Source organism: Salvelinus fontinalis, chromosome 27 (genome assembly GCF_029448725.1).
Source record: "Salvelinus fontinalis isolate EN_2023a chromosome 27, ASM2944872v1, whole genome shotgun sequence".
Lineage (NCBI taxonomy): Eukaryota > Metazoa > Chordata > Actinopteri > Salmoniformes > Salmonidae > Salvelinus > Salvelinus fontinalis.
Genome location: NC_074691.1, coordinates 16,834,807 through 16,861,908, shown reverse-complemented (window position 1 = coordinate 16,861,908; position 27,102 = coordinate 16,834,807). Strand labels below are relative to the sequence as shown.

Here is a 27,102-nt window from a genome sequence, read left to right as displayed (position 1 = left end):
CATTTGTTGCTTCTCCGACTCAGGACTAACTTTCTATCAGCTATGATGGCCCGCAGCAAATAATATCATCTTACTCTCGCATTTCAAATCTGACTGATAAAACAGTGAATAAATGAATTCCAGGGAAGGAGTGTCCATAGTTTCATTGTCATGCAGAGTGAGGAGTATTTCCTGTGTTATGATTTTATTACCCTAGACTGGTCATGGAATTGCATACTACCCATGTGCTCATATGACTGTATAGGTTACATTTGAATTTGTTCTTTAGTAAAATTCTACGTTAGTGTTTCCACAAATTAGGACCTGGTGGTTGGGATTACAGTAAGACTGGGTCCTGGCTAGAATCCGTGGGTTTCTTCACTTGTTTGGACACAGGAAAACTACAGAAGCTTTATAGGTTAGGTAACCACTGGCTCATGTAATGGACAGATACTGAACTTGAGTTGTTGCCTCACTGCCTTAATAACCCTACTCCCTTAGAAAAAAGGGTTCTTAAAGGCTTCTTTTGGCGGTGTTAGAAGCACAGAGACCTCAGATCTCAAGTCCTCAGTCACAATAGGAAGCGAACTACCTGCACAATACTGACAATACATCAACCTCCCTATTACTGGATCGTCATTTCACCTCTCCTCTCCTGCAGGAAGTAAACCAGTAATTAGCCCATATCCATTCAGTCCTCCGACAAAGTGCTGTGTGTACTTTAGTGTACTCTGTGAAGGTACACTCCAGAGAAGGCCTTCTAACCTGACAGACACTCCTCTTCTTTTCTCAACAGTTCCTTCAGACTTCTCCATCTCTCCTCTCCCTTCTCAGCCTCAGTTTACATTTGTTTATCATATTTACAGTGCCCCGGCATACTTGCTTGTCAAGCAAATTCTTGCTGAGTAACATTTCAACGCGAACCCAGTCTAATTGCTTGCTAATGAGAAGTGTTGACACGTCGGCAGTTATCTGCCGTCTCCATGGCTGCCACTGGAATACATTAGCATGGCCTCGTTCATATTCCTCCTCTAGACGGAGAGAGGAGAGGAAAACATGTCAGAGGCAAATTTGGGTTCGCCCCAAATAAGGTGCTGCAGTCTCATAATAGAGCTAATTTACTGAATCTTCTCATAGATGTTGTGGTTTTCTTATGCTGATGTGCTGCAGTGGGTCGTCAGAGGACAGGGGGAGGGAGCAATATCTGTTTGGAGAACATGAAAGTACTCTGCAGATTGAGTTCATGAATGTATATGAGACTACCCGCAGCTCAATTTCATATCTCCTCAACCCCAACCTCTTTCATACTTCTACCTAATATAATAGCACATTTCTCCACTTTAAAGACAGTGGATTGGACTTAAGTTAAAGTGAAAATTTAAAGTGAATTTAAAACATCTCAATACACTTTGCACTTTTAAAATTGAACAACAGTATAGTAACAGGAGGTAATTTAAGAAATGTTCCACCGTCTTTACCCAAAACAATTTCAAGCAGGCTGAAGTGTAGATAATGTTTCCTATCAGATTTAAAGATGAGAGATAAAAATGGCAGAGACTAACTGTCTGATGCTCAAATCAAGATTAGCCACCAGACTGCACATTTCCCCGACAGAGTGAACCATTACAATAGTCTTAGTTCCAACGTACGCTAGGCTGGCTCTTCTACAGTAGTGTTACCTCAGATTACATTATTTAGAGGTGTACAGTGGGCCTCATGATGAATTATATCCATCAGAGGAGGTTATTCTGTAGTGGGGGGATTTTCAAAAATACTAATCAAATATGTATGTTTAGTCTTCATTAACACAGCTTTTAGGAAATAATATTCAACCCCCCCTCCCGGTTTGGGGGGCCTGTTCACGAGCACCCCGCAGTGGAAGATAATCCTGTTTGGATGTCATTCATCTACCCTTCATCCTCCAGATAGCACATCAACCAAGTCGCTGATAGAGACCAAAATAGGAAAGGTTTCTATGTAACCGCCATATGCCACGCTGCTCACATGCGCCATTCAATAAGTAGTGCCCGCCTCCTCGCCTCGCCTGGCATTGTTTTTTCTAAATATGGCCCTTGATAGACAAGTGCTTTAAGCATTGCTGGGTTGGCTTGACAAAGCCCCAGCACCACACACAGACAGACACAGGAAAATGCAGCGTCTGCTTAGAGCTCAGCAGAGGTGGGGAGGAAGGAAGCATGTCTCACAGGCCAGTCAAATCCTGCTACCCTGAGCACTCTGTCCCACAGGCCTTGGTGGCTAGACAGATGGGCTCACTACACTATCTAGTCTAGTCACTAAGGTCTGTAAAATACCCCTATTTTTGGACTGATGCACCTCATTTAGGCAGCTGTTGTGTTTCCATATGTATATTTAATGTAGGGATATAACTGTTTCCTGTTTCCTGTTTGGCCCCTTCAGAGAGAGCGACTCCGGAACATTGAGAGGATCTGCTGCCTGCTGAGAAAGGTAAATAGAACACTGTCCTATTTAAAACACTTCCTTCATTACTTCATATGATTATGTCATTTAGCCTACATTTTAGAGCCACCAAAGTCTATATCTAGACTTTGCACAGGGGTGAATACAGTGCTGTACTGTATGTCAAAACATTCATATTCCTGTTTAGTCAACAGAAACATTTTTGGTGAAGATTAAAGCTTGCCCTTGCCTTCAGAAAGCTACCTTGTCTTTATAAAAAAGGCAGTGTGTGTCCAGTGCCTGTGGTCTGTGAGCCTGAGGTTACCGTCTGGGACTGAGAGACAAAAGGATTCTTTCAGCTCAGTCTCAGCGTGACATCTGTTTCAGTGGCCTGTGAGGCTTCACCCTACCTCTGATCTCTCTGTGTGTGTGTGTGTGTGTGTGTGTGTGTGTGTGTGTGTGTGTGTGTGTGTGTGTGTGTGTGTGTGTGTGTGTGTGTGTGTGTGTGTGTGTGTGTGTGTGTGTGTGTGTGTGTGTGTGTGTGTGTGTGTGCGTGTGCGTGTGTGTGCCTTGGGCTGATGAAGTGGAGGCTGTCTGTTGTTGTTCTTTATCTCTGTTGTGGACACTGTGCCTGAGGCCCATCTGTCACGCCTGGAGACTACAGTGTGGAGCTACACCAACACTACATCAGAACAGTGGTTGACTCTTATTGTCCTACCCTGCCTAGAATCACAGAGCTCATTTGTGAGAGTTCATCGTTTCTAGAAGCTCTTCAGCACTGCATGGACAATGTTACTGAAGATATGGTTATTGTTTGCTCCTTGCATGTTCCAAATGTATTCCTTCAGCATTTGCCGATCTGAGCCATATTACATCAAATACTATATTGATCTTGTTTTTGATAAATTGTAGTGTTTATTTTTGATATGGGCTGGTTTTTGGCAGCAGGTGCTGTGCGTTAAGATACAGTCTAAGAGAAGCACTAGCTGGAGCCTTTATTTCACACGGTTTGGTTTGAGGGTGCGAAACAGCGGTGTCACAGCAGCAGATGAGTGCTGCTCATCTATCTTTCTCTTTTTTATTTTGGTCTCATTCTCCCTCCCCAGTCCCCACACACCTCAGTGAGTACTGAAGTAGAATCACAGCAGCGAGGCGCTGGAACCTGCATCACCGCTTCGTCCTGATCCTAAAATACACAGGAGGACCGTTTTCTCTCTCCTCTTTCGTTGGAGGGAGATGAGCTAGAGAGAAGGAGAGTAATGGAGGTAGAAGAGAAAAAGATATAGAGATGAAGATGGGGGTAGAAAGAGAAAGGGAGAGAGAGAGATGAGGGAGAGCTGCTGCGCTCCGGTGATTCAGAGCCAATCAGAGAGTCTGTATGGTGTTGAGTCATGGAGGATTCCACTCCCTCCCACAGCGCTTGGCTGGACCCATGCCACCATGTCTGACTGTACAGACAGCCACCAGTCCTTCAGGCTGCGTTACCACAGACTAAACAGACAGCCACCAGTCCTTCAGGCTGCGTTACCACAGACTGAACAGACAGCCACCAGTCCTTCAGGCTGCGTTACCACAGACTAAACAGACAGCCACCAGTCCTTCAGGCTGCGCTACCACAGACTGTACAGACAGCCACCAGTCCTTCAGGCTGCGCTACCACAGACTGAACAGACAGCCTCCAGTCCTTCAGGCTGCGCTACCACAGACTGAACAGACAGCCTCCAGTCCTTCAGGCTGCGCTACCACAGACTGTACAGACAGCCTCCAGTCCTTCAGGCTGCGCTACCACAGACTGAACAGACAGCCTCCAGTCCTTCAGGCTGCGCTACCACAGACTGTACAGACAGCCACCAGTCCTTCAGGCTGCGCTACCACAGACTGTACAGACAGCCTCCAGTCCTTCAGGCTGCGCTACCACAGACTGAACAGACAGCCTCCAGTCCTGCAGGCTGCGTTACCACAGACTGTACAGACAGCCTCCAGTCCTTCAGGCTGCGCTACCACAGACTGAACAGACAGCCTCCAGTCCTTCAGGCTGCGCTACCACAGACTGAACAGACAGCCTCCAGTCCTTCAGGCTGCGCTACCACAGACTGTACAGACAGCCACCAGTCCTTCAGGCTGCGCTACCACAGACTGAAAAGACAGCCTCCAGTCCTTAAGGCTGCGCTACCACAGACTGAACAGACAGCCTCCAGTCCTTCAGGCTGCGCTACCACAGACTGAACAGACAGCCTCCAGTCCTTCAGGCTGCGCTACCACAGACTGAACAGACAGCCTCCAGTCCTTCAGGCTGCGCTACCACAGACTGAACAGACAGCCACCAGTCCTTCAGGCTGCGCTACCACAGACTGAACAGACAGCCTCCAGTCCTTCAGGCTGCGCTACCACAGACTGTACAGACAGCCTCCAGTCCTTCAGGCTGCGCTACCACAGACTGTACAGACAGCCACCAGTCCTTCAGGCTGCGCTACCACAGACTGAACAGACAGCCTCCAGTCCTTCAGGCTGCGCTACCACAGACTGTACAGACAGCCTCCAGTCCTTCAAGCTGCACTACCACAGACTGAACAGACAGCCTCCAGTCCTTCAGGCTGCACTACCACAGACTATTTAGCACAGCAAACTAGACTTCTCACAATACTTCAACAGGTTCTTTGGGAAATGGATGGGGAGTGTCATGTTGACCTACTGCTTTACTCCCACAGTTCAGCTCATGGAGAGTTCTCAGAACACCCCGAATGCTGTTTCCCAATGTAAGGGGTTATAAAGTGATAAGGAGCATAATCCTTCTAATCTGTCCTACTATATTACCAGAAGTTTAGCACATCAAGCTGTTTGCACTTCTCCTCTTATGCTGTTTCCTAATGTAATGGGGTAGAAAGTGATAGGTAGTGCCATTACTAGTCAAAGAAGCATATATCCTCTTTGTGTGTGTCTGCATGTTGCAGTTTGTGCTATTAATGGAGCAAGGTTGTACTGTATGTTGCACACAGATATGATGATGAAATATTAATGTAAATCTATGACACAGCCAAGGAGGAGAGGATTACCATGGATTACCATTAGAAAGTCTTGGTAGATAGCTGTGTTTGTGGATCTGTCTTCACGGGATATTGAAAATGGATTTTGAACTGTTAATACTCAACCTCTCTTACTTGACTGTACGATAGTCCTCTTGTGTTTCTAACAGGTCTCCCCAGTTCCCAGAGCCATATTATTACACTACAGTAGGACATGTAAAAAGAAGTCAATAAAAAAAAAAAAATCTTCCTCAAATCCTGCATGTGGAAATGCAGCATACTGACAGAACAAACAAATCCTTGTGAGCTCAGCACTGATAAGGAATAGGACTGAGTGTTTCCTCAACTCTGTCCCTCGCCCAGGTGCGTGAAATTGCGTACTTCTCCCCCGCCAGAATAATCAGAGCTTATGCAAAAGAACTGCTGCTCTGATCCCAGGCAGTGGCAGAGAGGGAAATAACACTCAACTGGCGATTCACAGCCACTGTTAAGAAATTGAAAGGAATAATAATTATGCCAGCGCATTGTGTTGGGCATTGGAAATGGAACTGGGATTTGAGGAGTACAGGACATAGGTGTTGGTGTTGTTTTCTTGCAACCCAGTGGATGTAAAATATAAAGGTAGAATGAGGTTTGCATTTATCTAATAATTAATTTAATACTGCAGATTGAATCTTGGATCGATTCATTCATGTTTCCATTTATTATTTCTCCAAGTCATTCATTGATTTGGGTAACTGATGTAGGTGTTGCTCCTGTAGCCTCCAGTATTTTGATTGGGCCGCTGCTTTAGTGCCACTCTACTCCTCTGCTTTGATGCTCAGGCTGTTGAAGAATAAAAAGGTCCCCAGCAGGAAGACTTCTCCAGCACTTACCATTACACCTCTGTCTCTGCTTCTTATCCCTTGTTCAGTCCTCTTTTCCTCCCTAATGGAGTAAGGTTCATGTCCTGGTCGCACAAAACCTCCTGGATGAAGAAGCCTTGTTTTTTATTTCTTCTCCAATGTGGGTGTCATGGTAAATCTCCCTCACACCCAGTCAGTGCCCAGCGAGCGGAGGAGCACGGAACAGGTTGCCGTAGCGCTGCGTGTTTATTCTTCAAACAAGGAGCTACTTTTGATGTTTCAGTACAAAGGTTTCCGCCCTCCCCGTAGGAGTTTCAGTTAGTAGAGGAGTGGGGAGGCAGGGTGGGTTTGGCTTGACAGATGAGATGAGTGCTGCTAGATGGGAAAGAAGATGTTTACCAGGGCACAGACACAAGTGACTTGTGGTGTAGTCAGACGATGTAGCTACAGAGAAGCTGCTGGTTTGATGAAGCTCCTGTAAGGACTGTTGATGTGGAGCAGGAAGTACAACATGGCACACTGTACTGAGGACCTGGGGCTATACTTACTGTGATTCTGGGCTTTCTTGTCACACTGGGACCTTATGTGTGTTATTTCAAGTGTATGATGTCCAAACTGCTGCTGGTTTTCTCCTCACCTTCTATATGGTTGGATAGTGGGATGCATATTCATTCTCACTGTAACACATCAAATTGTATTTGTCACATATTTTTTTAACCTTTATTTAACTAGGCAAGTCAGTCAAGAACAAATTCTTATTTACAATGACAGTTAGTTAATAACAGTTAGTTAGCAATTTATGTTATTCTTCAATAACACAAACTCCAAAGCAAATCAGGGGGAGAAAAATAGGTTTATTCAGAGAGGACAAATCAAGATGTTGTGCTGGGAGTCAGATGTTCAGTCTCCCCTGTCCTCAGCTTTTCCCCCTCGAACAAAGGAACAGGATGTCATTTATAACCCCCACCCTAACCTGGGGTTGACCAATCAGAAGTCCCCTGTCCTCAGCTTTTCCCCCCTGAACAAAGGAACAGGATGTCATTTATAACCCCCACCCTAACCTGGGGTTGACCAATCAGAAGTCCCCTGTCCTCACCCTAGCCTGGGGTTGACCAATCAGAAGTCCCCTGTCCTCAGCTTTTCCCCCCTGAACAAAGGAACAGGATAACATTTATAACCCCCACCCTAGCCTGGGGTCGACCAATCAGAAGTCCTTGCAGTACAACTTGGCCAATGGCCAAATAACAAGTATCCTGCCCCCGACTCAATGTACAGACCAATGACAACGTGACACACGTCTCTCTGCGTTCAGGAGTGACATTCCACAGATCCTAAACAGATGTTGAACTGAAACCCAACTCCTATTTACAATTCGCTATTGACCATTAGTACTCTAGTTTTTAGTCCTCTCATCCTCTGCGTTGTGTATTTATCTTCGACATATTCCTACACTGCCTTGTTCAGGGTCAGAATGACAGATTTTTACCTTGTCAGCTTGGGGATTCAATCCAGCAAACTTTCAGTTACTGGCCCAACACTCTAACCACTAGCCTACCTGCCGCCCCTGCGCCGAATACAGGTGTAGACCTTACAGTGAAATGCTTATTACAAGCCCTTAACCAACAATGCGGTTTTAAGAAAAAATAAGTGTTAAACAATGAATAAATAAAAATGTAAATCAAAAAAATAAGAAAATAGAAAAATAACAAATAATTAAAAAGCAACAATAAAATAGCAGTATGAGGCTATATAAGGGGGTTCCGGGACAGAGTGAATGTGCGGGGGCACAGGTTAGTCGTGGTAATTGAGGTAATATGTACATGTAGGTAGAGGTAAAGTGACTATGCATAGATAATAAACAGAGAGTAGCAACAGCTTAAAAATGGGGGGGGGGGGGGTCAATGCAAATAGTCTGGGTAGCCATTTGGTTAGATGTTCAGCAGTCTTATGGCTTGGGGCTAGAAGCTGTTAAAGAGCCTTTTGGACCTGGACTTGGTGCTCCGGTACAGCTTGCCGTGCGGTAGCAGAGAGAACAGTCTATGACTGGGGTGGCTGGAGTGTTTCAGCTGAATAACTTTTTGAGGATCTGAGGACCCATGCCAAATATTTTCAGTCTCCTGAGGGGGAATAGGCATTGTCGCGCCCTCTTCACGACTGTCTTGGTGTGTTTGGACCATCACAGTTCGTTGGTGATGTCGACATCAAGGAACTTGAAGCTCTCAACCTGCTCCACTACAGCCCCGTCGATGAGAATGGGGATGTGCTCGGCCCACTTTTTCCTCTCCTTCATATATATACAGTATATTAACATATTTGCCCAATTGAGTTACTATAAAAAATGCATGACATTTTTTCTGTGCTCTGATTGAGAAAAATATATTTTTGTAGAGGACCTCGGGCTGCATATATGCTACAGTATGCTTAGGATACTTCACTTACAATGTACTGATAGACAGCCACAGACAAAGTTAGACAGAACGAGACAGTCGTACTGGAAATCCCCCAAATCATCGGTTCAGACTGTTGAGCACATTAACTCACTTTGGTGGATACTGTGAACTGCATAAAGTCAGTGCTCATCTCACTGTCATTTCTCTGTGCATGATTTGAATGAGCAGAGTGCATTTTTTTCAATTTTCGCCTGAAATGACATACCCAAATCTAGCTGCCTGTAGCTCAGGCCATGAAGCAAGGATGTTCTCGCCTTGCCATGATTAAATGCGGTGATACGTGCTTTCAGCTTTGTGCGAATGCTGCCATCAATCAACGGTTTCTGGATAGGGAAGGTTTTAGTAGTCACAGTGGGTACAACATCTCCTATACACTTCCTTATAAACTCGCTCACCGAGTCAGCGTATACATCAATGTTAATATCTGAGGCTACCCAGAACATATCCCAGTCCACGTAATCGAAGCAATCTTGAAGCGTTGAATCCGATTGGTCAGACCAGCATTGAATAGACCTAAGCATGGGCCCTTCCTGTTTTAGTTTCCGCCTATAGGAGGTGAGCAACAAGATGGAGTCATGGTCAGATTTGCCAAAAGGTGGGCGGGGAAGGGCCTTGTATGCATCGCGGAAGTTAGAGTAGCAATGATTGTGCGTGTTACTCGCTTGTGTACAGCAATTGATATGCTGATAGAATTTAGGTAGCCTTGTTCTCAAATTATCTTTGTTAAATTCCCCAGCTACAATAAATACAGCCTCAGGATATATGGTTTCCAGTTTGCATAAAGTCCAGAAAAGTTCCTTGATGACCGTCTTGTTATCCGCTTGCGAGAGGATATACACGGCTGTGACGATAACCGAGGAGTTCTCTTGGGAGATATTTCATTGGGGGGAATTCTAGGTCAGGTGAACAAAAAGACTTGAGTTCCTGTATGTTGTTAAAATTACACCATGAGCCGTTAATCATGAAACATACACCCCCGCCCTTCTTCTTACTGGAGAGATGTTTATTCCTGTCGGCACGATGCACTGAAAATCCCATTGGCCGTATAGACTCCGACAGCATGTCCCCAGCTAGCCATGTTTCCGTGAAACAGAGTATGTTACAATCCCGGATATCTCATTGGAAAGCAACTCTTGCCCTATCTGGGCTAGCTAAAGCCAACTTCATAAAATTACTACTAGGTGGCTAGTAAATCACATCAAATCAAATTTATTTCTATAGCCCTTCTTACAACAGCTGATATCTCAAAGTGCTGTACAGAAACCCAGCCTAAAACCCCAAACAGCAAGCAATGCAGGTGTAGAAGCACATAGTATTACAGAGAACCAACAACAACAACAACAAAATATATATCTATGTATATTGTTTTTTTACAGGACACATCTGAGGGGCACGTGCCCCCTTCCAACCAGTGTCTTGATGAATACGATCCTCTAGTATAGTCTACACATTGTCAGTTGACACATTATCAGTCTACACATTATCAGTCTATACTTTGCCCGTATGCTTTATGTCATTGTATCTTGTTCTACCTCTCTTAGTAGGCTATAAGAGTGAGTAAGGCATGTCTGAGCTTAGTGTTCATGATCCCATGACTCTTCCAGAAGAGGTGTGAGGAGCAGAGCAGGTCCCTGCATATTTCTGCTTTGTCCCTGGACACTAGACCAAAGGGGCTAGCAGCAGCATACTGCCTAGACATTTGCACTTCAGAGTGTTGATATATTCCTGGATACTCAGGATGAAAGGTCTAGTAGCAGAATATTGCAGAGATAACAGTCGCCTACTTAATTGTCAAGTGTCACCTGAAGTCACGCTAGCTCATGCTATATAGACACCGATTTTTGATTCTGTTTCATTCCTATTACTCCGGGGTATAGTGGTCATGGCTTTCACCAGAATGGATTGCAATAGAATTCTAAACCCAAGACATTTCGTACTGTAAAACAAGAGTGGTCAGCAGACTTTGATCTTAAGAACATGGACAATGTTTAACCTGATTAGAAAAAGGTTTTCCTGATTTACTCTTCAAGCATGTAAAATATGTGCTGAGGTGATGAGTAGAAAAAATAAGTCAGACAAGACTTTGGAGTTACTGTATGATGGACTATCAAAGCAGTGGCAACTCTGTATCTTTATAATGAAAATATACATATCTGTGAAATCAGTTGGAAATGTATGTGAAGAAATTCGGCTTGGCCCCTAAGACTCTCATGAACTTCTACAGATGCACCATTGAGAGCATCCTGTTGGGCTGTATCACCGCCTGGTACGGCAATTGTAAGATTCGCAACCGCAGGGCTCTCCAGAGGGTGGTGCGGCCAGCTCAGCGCATCATCGAGGGCACACTGCCTGCCCTCCAGGACATCTACAGCACCCGGTGTCACAGGAAGGCCAAGAAGATCATCAAGGACCTCTGCATCAAAGCTGGGACTGAGAGACTGATAAATAGCTTCTCCAGGCCATCAGGCTGTTAAACAGTCACCACTAGCCTGCCTCTACCCAGTACCCTGCCCTGAACCTTAGTCATTGTTACTAGCCGACTACCACCCAGTACTCTACCCTGCACCTTAGAGACTGGTGCCCTATGTACATAGAGTCATTGAACACTGCTCACTTTAATAATGTTAACATACTGTTTCACCACTTTATATGTATACTGAACAAAAATATAAATGCATCATGCAACAATTTCAAAGATTTTACTGAGTTCATTTAAGGAAATCAGTCAATTGAAATAAATGAATTAGGCCCTAATCTATGGATTTCACATGACTGGGAATACAGATATTCATCTGTTGGTCCCAGATACCTTAAAAAAAGGTAGGGGCGTGTATCAGAAAACCAGTCCAAATCTGATGTGACCACCATTTGCCTCATGCAGCATCTCATTCACAATGATTTAAAGATGGCGCCGACCGAGATGGCCGCCTCGCTTCGCGTTCCTTGGAAAATATGCAGTATTTTGTTTTTTTATGTGTTATTTCTTACATCGGTACCCCAGGTAATCTTAGGTTTCATTACATACAGTCGGGAGGAACTACTGAATATACGATTAACGTCAACTCACCATCGTTATAACCAGGAATATGACTTTCCCGAAACGGATCCAGTGTTTTGCCTTCCACCCAATACAATGGATCTGATCCCAGCCCGGGGACCCATAAAAGGGGCAAACGTAGCGGTCTCTTGGTCAGGCTTCGGAGACGGGCACATCGCGCTCCACTCCCTAGCATACTACTCGCCAATGTCCAGTCTCTTGACAATAAGGTTGATGAAATCCGAGCACGGGTAGCATTCCAGAGAGACATCAGGGATTGCAACGTGCTCTGCTTCACGGAAACATGGCTAACTCAAGAGACGCTAACGGAGTCGGTGCAGCCAGCTGGTTTCTTCATGCATCGCGCCGACAGAAACAAACATCTTTCTGGTAAGAAGAGGGGCGGGGGGGTATGCCTTATGATTAACGAGACGTGGTGTGATCATCATAACAACACACAGGAACTCAAGTCATTCTGTTCACCTGATCTAGAACTCCTCACAATCAAATGTCGACCGCATTATCTACCAAGGGAATTCTCTTCGATCATAATCACAGCCGTATATATTCCCCCCCAAGCAGACACATCGATGGCCCTGAACGAACTTTATCTGACTCTTTGTAAACTGGAAACCACACACCCTGAGGCTGCATTCATCGTAGCTGGGGATTTTAACAAGGCTAATCTAAAAACAAAACTCCCTAAATTCTATCAGCATATCGATTGTGCTAGCTGACCACGACTCCATTTTGTTGATTCCAGCCTACAAACAGAAACTAAAACAACAAGCTCCCGCGCTCAGGTCTGTTCAACGCTGGTCCGACCAATCGGATTCCACGCTTCAAGACTGCTTCGATCACGCGGATTGGAATATGTTCCGCATTGCGTCCAACAACAATATTGACGAATATGCTGATTCGGTGAGCGAGTTCATTAGGAAGTGCATTGACGATGTCGTACCCACAGCAACGATTAAAACATTCCCAAACCAGAAACCGTGGATTGACGGCAGCATTCGCGTGAAACTGAAAGCGCGAACCACTGCTTTTAACCAGGGCAAGGTGACCGGAAGCATGACCGAATACAAACAGTGTAGCTATTCTCTCCGCAAGGCAATCAAACAGGCTAAGTCCCAGTACAGAGACAAAATCGAGTCGCAATTCAACAGCTCAGACACAAGAGGTATGTGGCAGGGTCTACAGTCAATCACGGATTACAAAAAGAAAACCAGCCCCGTCGCGGACCAGGATGTCTTGCTCCCAGACAGGCTAAACAACTTTTTTGCCCGCTTTGAGGACAATACAGTGCCACTGACACGGCCCCCTACCAAAACCTGCGGGCTCTCCTTCACTGCAGCCGAGGTGAGTAAAACATTTAAACGTGTTAACCCTCGCAAGGCTGCAGGCCCAGACGGCATTCCCAGCCGCGTCCTCAGAGCATGCGCAGACCAGCTGGCTGGTGTGTTTATGGACATATTCAATCAATCCTTATCCCAGTCTGCTGTTCCCACATGCTTCAAGAGGGCCACCATTGTTCCTGTTCCCAAGAAAGCTAAGGTAACTGAGCTAAACGACTACCGCCCCGTAGCACTCACTTCCGTCATCATGAAGTGCTTTGAGAGACTAGTCAAGGACCATATCACCTCCACCCTACCGGACACCCTAGACCCACTCCAATTTGCTTACCGACCCAATAGGTCCACAGACGACGCAATCGCAACCACACTGCACACTGCCCTAACCCATCTGGACAAGAGGAATACCATGTGAGAATGCTGTTCATCGATTACAGCTCAGCATTTAACACCATAGTACCCTCCAAACTCGTCATCAAGCTCGAGACCCTGGGTCTCGACCCCGCCCTGTGCAACTGGGTCCTGGACTTCCTGACGGGCCGCCCCCAGGTGGTGAGGGTAGGTAACAACATCTCCACCCCGCTGATCCTCAACACTGGGGCCCCACAAGGGTGCGTTCTGAGCCCTCTCCTGTACTCCCTGTTCACCCACGACTGCGTGGCCATGCACGCCTCCAACTCAATCATCAAGTTTGCGGATGACACTACAGTGGTAGGCTTGATTACCAACAACGACGAGACGGCCTACAGGGAGGAGGTGAGGGCCCTCGGAGTGTGGTGTCAGGAAAATAACCTCACACTCAACGTCAACAAAACAAAGGAGATGATTGTGGACTTCAGGAAACAGCAGAGGGAGCACCCCCCTATCCACATCGACGGGTCAGTAGTGGAGAAGGTGGAAAGTTTTAAGTTCCTCGGTGTACACATCACGGACAAACTGAATTGGTCCACCCACACAGACAGCGTCGTGAAGAAGGCGCAGCAGCGCCTCTTCAACCTCAGGAGGCTGAAGAAATTCGGCTTGTCACCAAAAGCACTCACAAACTTCTACAGATGCACAATCGAGAGCATCCTGTCGGGCTGTATCACCGCCTGGTACGGCAACTGCTCCGCCCACAACCGTAAGGCTCTCCAGAGGGTAGTGAGGTCTGCAGAACGCATCACCGGGGGCAAACTACCTGCCCTCCAGGACACCTACACCACCCGATGTCACAGGAAGGCCATAAAGATCATCAAGGACAACAACCACCCAAGCCACTGCCTGTTCACCCCACTATCATCCAGAAGGCGAGGTCAGTACAGGTGCATCAAAGCAGGGACCGAGAGACTGAAAAACAGCTTCTATCTCAAGGCCATCAGACTGTTAAACAGCCACCACTAACATTTAGCGGCCGCTGCCAACATACTGACTCAACTCCAGCCACTTTAAAAATGGGAATTGATGGAAATTATGTAAAAATGTACCACTAGCCACTTTAAACAATGCCACTTAATATAATGTTTACATACCCTACATTACCCATCTCATATGTATATACTGTACTCTATATCATCTACTGCATCTTGCCATCTTTATGTAATACATGTACCACTAGCCACTTTAAACTATGCCACTTTATGTTTGCATACCCTACAGTACTCATCTCATATGTATATACCGTACTCTATACCATCTACTGCATCTTGCCTATGCCGTTCTGTACCACCACTCATTCATATATCTTTATGTACATATTCTTTATCCCTTTACACTTGTGTGTGTATAAGGTAGTAGTTGTGGAATTGTTAGGTTAGATTACTTGTTGGTTATTACTGCATTGTCGGAACTAGAAGCACAAGCATTTCGCTACACTCGCATTAACATCTGCTAACCATGTGTATGTGACTAATAAGATTTGATTTGATTTGATTTGATTTGCATAGAGTTGATCGGGCTGTTGATTGTGGCCTGAGGAATGTTGTCCCACTCCTCTTCAATGGCTGTGCGAAGTTGCACATCAATTAGTACACATCGATCCAGAACTTCCCAAACATACTAAATGTGTGACATGGCTGATGAGTATGCAGGTCATGGAAGAACTGGGGCATGTTCAGCTTCCAGGAATTGTGTACAGATCTTTGCAACATTATCATGCTGAAATATGGGGCGATGGCAGCAGATGAATGGCACGGAAATGGGCCTAAAAATCTTGTCATAGTATATCTGTCTATTCAAATTGCCATCGATAAAATGCAATTGTGTTCATTGTCTGTAGCTTATGCCTGCCCATACCATAACCCCACCTCCACCATGGGGCACTCTGATCACAACGTTGACATCAGCAAACCGCTCGCCCACACAACGCCATATACGTGGTTTTGTCACGCCCTGACCTTAGTTTTCTATATTTTCTGTATTATTTTGGTCAGGTCAGGGTGTGACGAGGATGGGTATGTGTGTTTTTGCCTTGTCTAGGGTTTTTGTTTATCTATGGGGATTTTGTATGTCTAGGTAATGTAGGTTTATGGTGGCCTGAATTGGTTCCCAATCAGAGGCAGCTGTATATCATTGTCTCTGATTGGGGATCCTATTTAGGTTGACATTTTCCATTTTGGTTTTGTGGGTAGTTGTCTATGTGTAGTTGCATGTCAGCAATCGTTGTAATTAGCTTCACGTTCGTTTTATTATTTTGTTAGTTTGTTTAGTGTTTTAGTGTTCTTCATTTATTAAAGAAGAATGTCTTCAAATCATGCTGCGCCTTGGTCTCCTCACTACGACGAACGTGACAGGTTTGCGGTTCTGAGGCCGGTTGGACGTATTGCCAAATTCTCTAAACGTATTCTCTGGACGTATTCTCAAATTCTGTTCCACTGTTATTTGGGTTGTCATTGGATTCGTTTCGAGATGTTTTGATTTCTTGTTATGCTTTCTCTTTTTTGTTTTTTTAAAGGTATTATTTGTGTACCTGTTTGACATTTTACTGCAGTCTTAGGCGCTAGTAACATAAGCATTTTGTACACCCGCTATAACATCTGCTAAACTGTGTAGGTGACCAATAAACTTTGATTTGATTTGACGTGTATGCTCGTGTACGCTAAATGTTCTACAGAGGCGTTTCAGTCTAGCCTTTGTAGCCAACTTTTCATCTACCCGCAAAATTTGACAAACTAAATGTACTCTGGATTCATCTGCTACCAGGTCTCAGAGGAATACGTATCTTTTAAAGAGAAAATATCTATAATTATTTGGCGCACTTAATTATCGTTGCTGTTGTAAGGGGAGAGACAGTAATTGGAGAGTAGGAGCTCTTTTGATCTCTGGCGACAGCAGAGGACACTTTCTGCTGCTTAAATGAGAGCTATATCCAGGTTAGTCATGAACACAAAGGAGCTAGGAAGAACAATATTTCATACATGATTGTATATCTGTTACCAGATGACCTTCAGTTAGTTTCAACCCCTTTTCTACATCAAGTTACCAAGAGGAATTGAATGTATTCATTCCATAATGAACATACTGCTACTGTATAATTATGAATATGAATACTGAATAACGGACCTGACACTGTCATGGCCCTTGACAAGAGACGAGTTTGGTCTTTGGCCTCAGTTAGTAAACCCTGTTTCTTCCCTTTCATGTTTTGTCTGTTTTTAGCCTTTCTCTCTCAGCTATGATAGCAGTTAAAACCCAGGCAGGATTTTAGGAGCAGAAGGGGTATGATCTCTGAAAATGAAACTTCTTAGTCTGTCTAAAACGTATTTTTGGACCGTATGATCCTCTGGTTCAGTTGTACTGGGAGCGTACTGAAGGCTACATCATAAGGGGCCCTTGTCCTGTTGAGGGATGTATAATCACCGTTAAGTGGTGTTAATTGGCTGTTGCAAGCGACCCGCCGTCGAGTGGCATGAAGATAACTCCACAGCCTAATAACTCCACAGTCAGCAAGCAGAGAATGAGTGAAGGACTGTCAAGGAGAGGGAGAAGAGGATGAGAGTGGAGTAGAGGAGAGTGGGTGCTAGCTCTGTAGATCGCCTGAGTGGAGTAGAGTAGCAGCAGTCGGTCCACAGCAGCAGCAGCCCTCTCTCATTAACTGTGTGCTGTAGAGAGCCTGCCTGCCCGTGTTGCTCTGCTCTCCCTCCCAGGGGGGCGCCTCAAAAGTCACACTTTAAAAGGACTCTGGCCTCTTGAACTGTGGCTGAATGGGGCCCTCGCAGACATCAGCTCGAATTGGCCAACAGGTTAAACCCTGCTTCGCCACTGTCTGGTGCTGTGGAGTGGATTGGCTCTGGCTTGCAGCAGTGCAGGCCCTAGCTGTTATTGGAATATTGGCTTGGCATGTTAGAGGGAAATGTGGCTGTTTGTATTGCATTAGAATGAATGAGATGGAACTAAAAATAATATGTAGTGTGAGGTGTATGTGTAAATGTAAAGAGTGATCTTTGGAAGAAAGAAAACCTTGCAGAAGCTCTGCAGCAGACATGCAATAGGTGTTGCTGGTGTGTATGTGTCATCTTCTGGGGTTCCTCTCCTTTTTGGAGTAAATATATATATAGAGAGAGAGAGAGAGTGGGAGAGAGAGAGATGCACAAACGGCCTCAGTTAGTTCTTACTTCTTACAGTTAGCTACAAGTTGACTTCTCGTCGAGGAGTCGAGTCGAGGAGATATCAGAATGTGTGTGTGCCCCGGAGTGGTCAGATGTGGAAGACAGGGAGGGAGGAACCCTTCAGGGCTCATAACCCAGAGACAGAGCCCTGATCCTAGCCTCGAGCTCCACACAGCTGGATCAACCCGATACCCACTATATTCAGAACCGCATTCCTTTAAAGCTTAGAGAGGATCTCATGTTAAATACTGTTGAAGTAGTATGGCTACAGGTTCATCTGGCTCACCTAAAGCCCATTCTGGTGGGAAGCTGCTATAGACCACTAAGTGCTAACAGTCAATATCTGGATAATGTGTCGTGGAAATTCTTATACAGGGACACTCGAAGTCAATCCTAAATTAATCATTGTTTATTGTCAGCATGCTGGAGAGGTTCAAACTAACTTGATGCACCATAGTGAACGTCTGTCAGGAGCTCTCACTGGGCAGTCCCGTTTAGTTCCCTTATATACTGGTTACAAACACGTTACATAGGCATAGTTCATATGGTTGGTTCCGACATGTGTCTGGCACCGTCTCCTATCTTAACTTAGAGAACAAACTCTAGGCATTCAGCCAAATAGTCTAAAGGAGGAGGTCATGACTGCCCCCCCCCCCCCCCCCCTCATATCTTTACCAGGTACAGGCAGGAACCAAGGATTGTTTATGACACCAAAGACAAGATGCACAAAATAAACTTTCCTTCGCATGTGTGACATATATTTTCCAGGTGATTTCTATATTGACTGGCTTTCATCAAGCTGTCCACTCAAGAAAAAGCTTCAAACGGTAACTAGTGCCTGCTACCTGGTTCAGGATATCAGGGTAGTTAATTCAGAAGAACAGAATAGCTGTCACGTTCTGACCATAGTTCTTGTGTGTTTTACTTGTTTTAGTGTTGGTCAGGACGTGAGCTGGGTGGGCATTCTATGTTGTGTGTCTAGTTTGTCCATTTCTATGTATGCCTGATATGGTTCTCAATCAGAGGCAGGTGTTTGTCATTGTCTCTGATTGGGAACCATATTTAGGTGGCTTGTTTTGTGTTGGGCTTTGTGGGTGGTTGTTTCCTGTCTTTGTGTTCTGCACCAAATAGGACTGTCTCGGTTTTCACGTTTGTTATTTTGTATTTTGTATAGTGTTCACGTTATCGTCTCTTTGTTATTAAACATGTTGAACACTAGCCGCGCTGCGTTTTGGTCCTCTCCTTCATCTCAGGAAGAAAACCGTTACAATAGCATACTCTGAGTTGTCCTTGTTAGGTCCTGATCTGGCTATGCCATATGGCTGTGGGCTACACTAGTTAATTTAGCAGACAAGATTTGCTTAGAATTCCATGGCATTATTTTAGATTATTTTAGAGTATGAAGAATACAATTGAACAAAGCTAAACACAATAGAAAGGATATTTTCTCCAAAAGATTTGAGGGAGTGCCACATGCATCTATTCTGTGTTTGGGTGTTAACAAAGAAATAGGAATTCCTATATGGTTAATTTAGAATTATTAATGTAACATTAGTTGTTCTACAAACATTGGGCTTTTTCTTTTGAGTTTGATTGATTAATAAGGCTGCGTGATGGGACTGTAATGATGATTTGAAAAAAGTCGCTTAAAAGGCATGAGCGCTGCTTTATTTTTTGTGCAGGATGTACACACTACATCAGTCACATTCACAATTTGACCAGCACTTGATAATGCCTAGAATTTCTCAGCAGCATCCCCTTTGTGTGGCCATAATGCACCCTAAAAAATTCCATGCCTTCTGCGGCCAGTGGCCGTTGTGCCCTTCTCCCTGACTGCTGCGGCTCCATCATGTGAACTGGCCTTTCTCACAGGCTACAAGTGAAGACAGACACATTGGGGACGCAACTGCGCGCTTCCTTATTCAATTCCGAGGTGCATATTGAAGATATTGGATGAACTGTCCACATTTACTTTTCATCAGTAAACAAGACGAGTAAGCCTAATGAACAGCAAAAGCACTAGCCAATGTCAATCTACTATCCTCCAGAGTACAAAAGTCGACCTAAATAAATATTCCAAAAATAGTCTGTGGCAGTTGTGGGATGCGATAGATTCCATATTAATACAACCACTAGCATCAAAATAATAATTTTATGCAATGTGGCTGACGCAACAGATCAGAACATTTAGCTTAAAATGTTGATAAACTATTAGGCTATTTCTTCACATTATGTGCAGCAATGCGCACGTGGTAGTAGGCTATAAGCGTGAATGTTCCATTAGAGGAAAACACCATTATCAAAGTGACTGCAAATGCAAATGCATTTATGCATGTAATGCTTTTATTATAAAGGTGAATTTTAATGGTAAAAATGTTATTCCCCAAACTTGAAACTCAAGCGATTCTAGGCAGAGTTGCAAAGAAAAAGCCATATCTCAGACTGGCCAATAAAAATAAAAGATTAAGATGGGCAAAAGAACACAGACACTGGACAGAGATATGGCTTTTTCTTTGCAACTCTGCCTAGAAGGCCAGCATTCACTGTTGACGTTGAGACTGGTGTTTTGCGGGTACTATTAAATGAAGCTGCCAGTTGAGGACTTGTGAGGCGTCTGTTTCTTAAACTAGACACTTGTCCTCTTGCTCAGTTGTGCACTGGGGCTTCCTACTCCTCTTTCTATTCTGGTTAGGGCCAGTTTGCGCTGTTCTGTGAAGAGAGTAGTATACAGCGTTGTACGAGATCTTCAGTTTCTTGGCAATTTCTCGCATGGAATAGCCTTCATTTCTCAGAACAAGAATAGACTGACGAGTTTCAGAAGAAAGTCCTTTGTTTCTGGCCATTTTGAGCCTGTAAAATAAACCCACAAATGCTGATGCTCCAGATTCTCAACTAGTCTAAAGAAGGCCAGTATTATTGCTTCTTTAATCAGAATAACAGTTTTCAGCTGTGCTAACATAATTGCAAAAGGGTTTTCTAATGTTCAATTAGCTTTTTAAAATGATATACTTCGATTAGATGACACAACGTGCCATTGGAACACAGGAGTGATGGTTGCTGATAATGGGCCTCTGTACACCTATGTAGATATTCCATTAAAATCAGCCGTTTCCAGCTATAATAGTCATTTACAACATTAACAATGTCTACACTGTATTTCTGATCAAATTGATGTTATTTTAATGGACAACAAAATGTCATTTTCTTTCAAAAACACGGACATTTCTAAGTGACCCCAAACTTTTTAACAGTAGTGTGCATTGTAATATTGTTGTATGGTGGTATCATACATTTTGTATTGTAGATATGTAGTGGTGTAATAATGTTATTTGATGTACTGTTTAATATTTTGTTTTATAAGTAACATAAGTGCCTTAATGTGTTTGGACCCAGGAAGAGTAGCTGCTGCCTTGGCAACAGCTAATGGGGATCCCTAAGAAATACATATACAGTTCATCAGTGTTGTTACTCTCCCCTCGTTGTTACTGTAGGACTACAGTATCATGTAGCTTTGTTGCTCTGTGTGCCTCTGCCTTGCGACCAAACCCCTTCTCTCATATAGTCTCTCTGTTTTAGTCGTGGTTGATGTGATGACTACTACTCATGATTTATGTGTTCATAATGTATTTTATGGTGTAGGTTAAATTCCGTTATGCCTGGTACATTAGCATGGGAGCGGTTAATAATGTTTGTCCGCGTTCAGCAGGAGTTTAGCCAGCGACAGCGAGGGTAGGGACTTGATGGATGGGGGCTGAGAATTAGCGGGGGTAATGAAAAGGTTAACGTGATTATTTGTGTTTTAATGAGCGTGGCGGCGTGTCGTGTGTGTGTGTGTGTATATATAGTTCTGTTTGAGGAGCAGTTTCTCCATCACCTGCTGTTGAAGAGCTCCTCCTCTGTGCTCCAATATATTTGTATGTTATTAGGAAGTATGTAGTGCTGTGAAGAATGTAGTCAAGGTGTTTCAGACAAGGCTCCAGTTGTGCCTGTAGTGTGTTAAATATACATGAACTTCTGAAGGGCTTCGGGAATAGCATTAAACATAGATATAGTTGAAGTCGGAAGTTTACATACACCTTAGCCAAATACATTTTAACTCAGTTTTTCACAGTGCCTGACATTTAAGCCTAGTGAAAATTCCCTGTCTTAGGTTAGTTAGGATCACCACTTTATTTGAAGAATGTGAAATGTCAGAATAATAGTAGAGAGAATGATTTATTTCAGCTTTTATTTCTTTCATCACATTCCCATTCCCAGAAGTTTACATACACTCAATTAGTATTTGGTAGCATTGCCTTTAAATTGTTTAACTTGGGTCAAACATTTTGGGTAGCCTTCCACAAGCTTCCCACAATAAGATGGGTGAATTTTGGCCCATTCCTCCTGACAGCTGGTGTAACTGAGTCAGGTTTGTAGGCCTCCTTGTTCGCACACAATTTTTCAGTTCTGCCCACAAATTTTCCATAGGATTGAGGTTAGGGCTTTGTGATGGCCACTCCAATACCTTGACGTAGTTGTCCTTAAGCCATTTTGCCACAACTTTGGATGTATGCTTGGGGTCATTGTCCATTTGGAAGACCCATTTGCGACACAGCTTTAACTTCCTGACTGATGTCTTGAGATGTTGCTTCAATATATCCACATAATTTTCCTACCTCATGATGCCATCTATTTTGTGAAGTGCACCAGTCCCTCCTGCAGCAAATCACCCCCACAACATGATGCTGCCACCCCCGTGCTTCACGGTTGGGATGGTGTTCTTCGGCTTGTAAGCAACCCCTTTTTCCTCCAAACGTAACGATGATCATTATGGCCAAACAGTTATATTTTTGTTTCATCAGACCAGAGGACATTTCTCCATAAAGTAGGATCTTCGTCTCCATGTGCAGTTGCAAACTGTAGTCTGGCTTTTTTATGGCTGTTTTGGAGCAATTCCTTGCTGAGTGACCTTTCAGGTTATGTTAATATAGGACTTGTTTTACTGTGGATATAAATACTTTTGTACCCGTCGCCTCCAGCATCTTCACAAGGTCCTTTGCTGTTGTTCTGGGATTGATTTCCACTTTTTGCACCAAAGTACATTAATCTCTTGGAGACAGATCGAGTCTTCTTCCTGAGCGGTATGATGGCTGCGTGGTCCCATGGTGTTTATCCTTGCGTACTATTGTTTGTACAGATGAACGTGATACCTTCAGGCGTTTGGAAATTGCTCCCAAGGATGAACCAGACTTGTGGAGGTCCACAATTTTTTTCTGAGGTCTTGGCTGATTTCTTTTGATTTTCCCATGATGTCAAGCAAAGAGGCACTGAGTTTGAAGGTAGGCCTTGAAATACATCAACAGGTACACCTCCAATTGACTCAAATGATTATTTATCAGAAGCTTCTAAAACCATGAAATCATTTTCTGGAATTTTCCAAGCTGTTTAAAGGCACAGTCAACTTAGTGTATGTACACTTCTGACCTACTGGAATTGTGATTCATAAGTAAAATAATTTGTATGCAAACAATTGTTGAAAAAATTCCTTGTGTCATGCACAAAATAGATATCCTAACCAACTTCCCAAAACTGTAGTTTGTTAACAAGAAATTTGTGGAGTGGTTGAAAAACAAGTTTTAATGACTTTAACCTTAGTGTATGTAAACTTCCGACTTCAACTGTAGTTTAACTTGGCCTCTCCTTCTGCTTCTCTGAAGCTTTTTTCTTTATGAATGGTTACATATTTTAGAGTTTTTAACAGCTTACATCTGTGCTGCTAAGTAGCACAAATCCTGGTATTGTTGAGCTGCTTTTTGTGTTAACTTTTGTCCCACTGCCCCAGCCTAGGATGAAACCTTCTGTATCAAACATAATAACCTAAAAACCCTTTCTGTGGGTTCACACAGACAGAGAGCAGGAAACAGGACATACACCGTGAGCATTCAGGACTCAAGACATCGTTTTATCAGCTCTGGGGTGGCCATCGCATTGCATTTCAGGTTGAATGCACACATGAATACTACCACTAATCGTGTTGTATTAACATATGGATATTGTAAGTCTTCCACCATTATGGGCCAATATATTCAATGGGATATTTTTATGACTAGCGCATATGATTCATGTCATAATCATACCCACAAAGTTCTTTACATCTCTTCAGAGCAGACGCAATCTAAACCACAGCTTTCATTTTTGACTTGCAACTTTCTTTGGGAAGGCTCCGAGCTGCTTCCAAAATCTTAATTTCACACAGCGTTAATTTCACCACATGAAAGATGAGGCTTGGCGCTGGCTCTTTGGGGAGCGAGATGCTGTATGTGGTGCAGCTAGCGCTAATGACTACTCTGTAATATCGGTGCTCACTCTTTGCCAGACTCTAACCATGTTTGGAGCTCTGCTCTAATGACTATCTGCTGCTGTTGGATTCATTAATGTGACTGATGGCAGTTTGCCATCTTGTGTTTAACCACACTCACTAATCTTCTCTGCTATCTAAAATACAATATTTGGTCTTACTGAGCAATACATTCTGTGGCTTATGTTGAAGGTTTCAAAACCCTGATGATAAGGTTGCTGTGTCACATCTTTCCATTTTGATAACATTTGATAAAACCTAGGTACAGTAATGCTTAGACACATGACATGGCACAATAACAGTTAGTTTAGGATAATTGCCAATGTATTGACATAAGTCATTATCCATGCTAGCCAGTTGTTCCATGACATCCTGAAGCCTTGCGTGTAATTGTCTCAAGCTATCTATGATTGCCGTAGAGATAGTGTCTTTCAACAGCTGTAGAAGCCTGGCTAGCACGCAAGGTTACCGTAACGATGACCCCTTGTCTATAATGGATTATTATGTGTGTTTAATGTCAAATGGTGATGAATAATCTGTGAATGAGAAGATGTAAAATGGCCTCTCTCAAGAGCATTTCTCTTTCGATCAACCCTCTTCTCCCTCCCTTTCTCTCGGGCTCCCCCTCTCTCTCTCTCCCTCCCTCACTCCCTCCTTCTCTCCCTGCCAGTTGGTGCTTCCAGAGTATTCTATCCATGGGCTGTTCTGTATCATGTTCCTGTGTGCCCAGGAGTGGCTGACAGTAGGCCTCAACATCCCCCTCCTCTTCTACAACACATGGAGGTAACTATCGAAGCTGGACCAGTCTACTTTGTCCTTCTCTCATTTGTAAGATATCATGAATTCAGTGTGGTGCCCAGAAGATAAGCACTGATATTGAAATATTCACGAGACATTCATAGACAAAGGCCAACATAAAACATTGACATAAATTTGACTGACAAAGTAGAGTTTAGTGGAGTCTGCAGTCATTGTAAATATGAAACAGATTGTTTTGTCTCTGCGCAACAAAGGGACAAACAGTCTTTCAATACCTTGCGTTTTTGTGAGAAATCCTTTGTAAAAATCTATAGAGCTTTTCAAAAGTTACCGCAATAAAGAAAAATATTGTATTTTTTTAATGAATTGAACACTTCAATAAGTTGAAATTGCAATTTGACAGACAGGCTTGGTTATGATTATCTGATATCACACCCTGAAAAAGAGTCACCTGTCACGGCTCCCTCCCATTAACACGTTATATTCTCTTTTCTTTTGGCTTGTTCTTGTTTTCGTTATTTGATGTGAATCACTTGCAGAACTCTGTGATTGTTTTGCTCAGCCGGTTGAAGTTACGCAGCAGTGCTCTCTGACTCATTAATTGCAGACTGCCAGATGCCATGTGGCTACAGATGCTGTTCTCTCTGCACAGCTGAGAGGAGACAAGGAGAGATGGAGAGAGAGCCAGAGAGCAAGAGCGAGAGAGAGAGAAAGAAATAAAGAAAGAAAAGAGTGAACGAAAGAGAGGTGGAAATATGGGGGTGGGAGACACACAGCAGCTATAGATCTGTCCGTCTGCTTTCCTTCCCAGTGAGTACAGCTGATGCCTAAAGTCTTCAGCTCGTCCCCTCCTCCTTTATCAGCCCCCACATGCAGCAGGGGCTCAGTGACACACAGCCACATCAACAGGGGAGATATTTAGATTTAGGTTTAGCAGCAGCAAGACAGTGGAACGGAGCATCACTACCTGTGTAAAGCAGACACTTACTGTTTATTATTTTTATTTTTTTTCACCTTTATTTAACCAGGTAGGCCAGTTGAGAACAAGTTCTCATTTACAACTGCGACCTGGCCAAGATAAAGCAATGCAGTGCGACACAAACAACAACACAGAGTACAAACATACAGCCAATAACACAATATACAAGTCTATATACAGTGTGTGTAAATGAGGTAAGATTAGGGAGGTAAGGCAATAAATAGGCCATAGTGGCGGAATAATTACAATTTAGCAGTTAAACACTGGAGTGATAGATGTGCAAAGGAGAAAAAAATATATATATAACAATATGGGGATGAGATAGTTGGGTGGGCTATTTACAGATGGGCAATGTACAGGTGCAATGATCTGTAAGCTGCTCTGACAGCTGTTGCTTAAAGTTAGTGAGGGAGATATGAGTCTCCAGCTTCAGTGTTTTTTGCAATTTGTTCCAGTCATTGGCAGCAGAGAACTGGAAGGAAAGGCGGCTGTCACGATCGTCTTCGGGTGAAAGAGAGGACCAAGGCGCAGCGTGATATAAATACATAGTTGTATTTATTTAAGAAAGACGAAGAACACGATCGTGAAGCTATACAAAACAAATAAGTGCAGACACTGGCAACTAACGTCAAAACAGACAATTACCCACAACCTACCTAATGACTATGGCTGCCTAAATATGACTCTCAATTAGAGACAACGATAGACAGCTGTCTCTAATTGAGAACCAATCTAGGCAACCATAGACTTACATAAACACCTACACTGAACATAACCCCATGAACTCTACAAAAAAAACCTAGACAATACAAACACCCTAAACGAGACAAACACACACAAACATCCCCCATGTCACACCCTGACCTAACTAAAATAATAAAGAAAACAAAGATAACTAAGGCCAGGGCGTGACAGTACCCCCCCCCCACCCCCCCCCCCCCCCCAAAGGTGCGGACTCCGGCCGCAAAACCTGACACAGAAGGGGAGGGTCCGGGTGGGCCTTCCTACGGCGGTGGCTCGGGTGTGGGACGTGGACCCCACTCCACCATAGTCAATACCCGCTTAGGTGGCCTCCCAGGAACGAGGACCCTTGCAGCGAGTCCCGGATTGAAGATCATCGTAGAGGGCGCCACTGGACGGAGGGGCAGCTCCGGACTGGGCGGCAGCTCCGGACTGGGGGGCAGCTCCGGACTGAGGGGCAGCTTCGGACTGATGGGCAGCTCATGACTGAGGGCAGCTCATGACTGGCGGGCGGCTCTTGCAGCTCATGACTGGCGGGCGGCTCTTGCAGCTCCTGACTGGCGGGCGGCTCTGGCAGCTCCTGACTGGCGGGGGGC

The 27,102-nt window shown here is 44.1% G+C and overlaps 1 protein-coding gene across 3 annotated transcripts in view; it reads left to right on the top strand.

The window, feature by feature from the left end:
* LOC129825173 (protein cornichon homolog 3-like) overlaps positions 1-27,102 on the top strand; it is a 50,764-nt gene that overhangs the window by 12,704 nt on the left and 10,958 nt on the right. For all 3 annotated transcript variants that reach the window (XM_055885054.1, XM_055885053.1, XM_055885051.1), the window contains 2 exons: positions 2,398-2,445; positions 24,698-24,810. In XM_055885054.1, the coding sequence (XP_055741029.1) occupies positions 2,398-2,445; positions 24,698-24,810 (161 nt within the window). The remainder of the gene's footprint in view (positions 1-2,397; positions 2,446-24,697; positions 24,811-27,102) is intronic.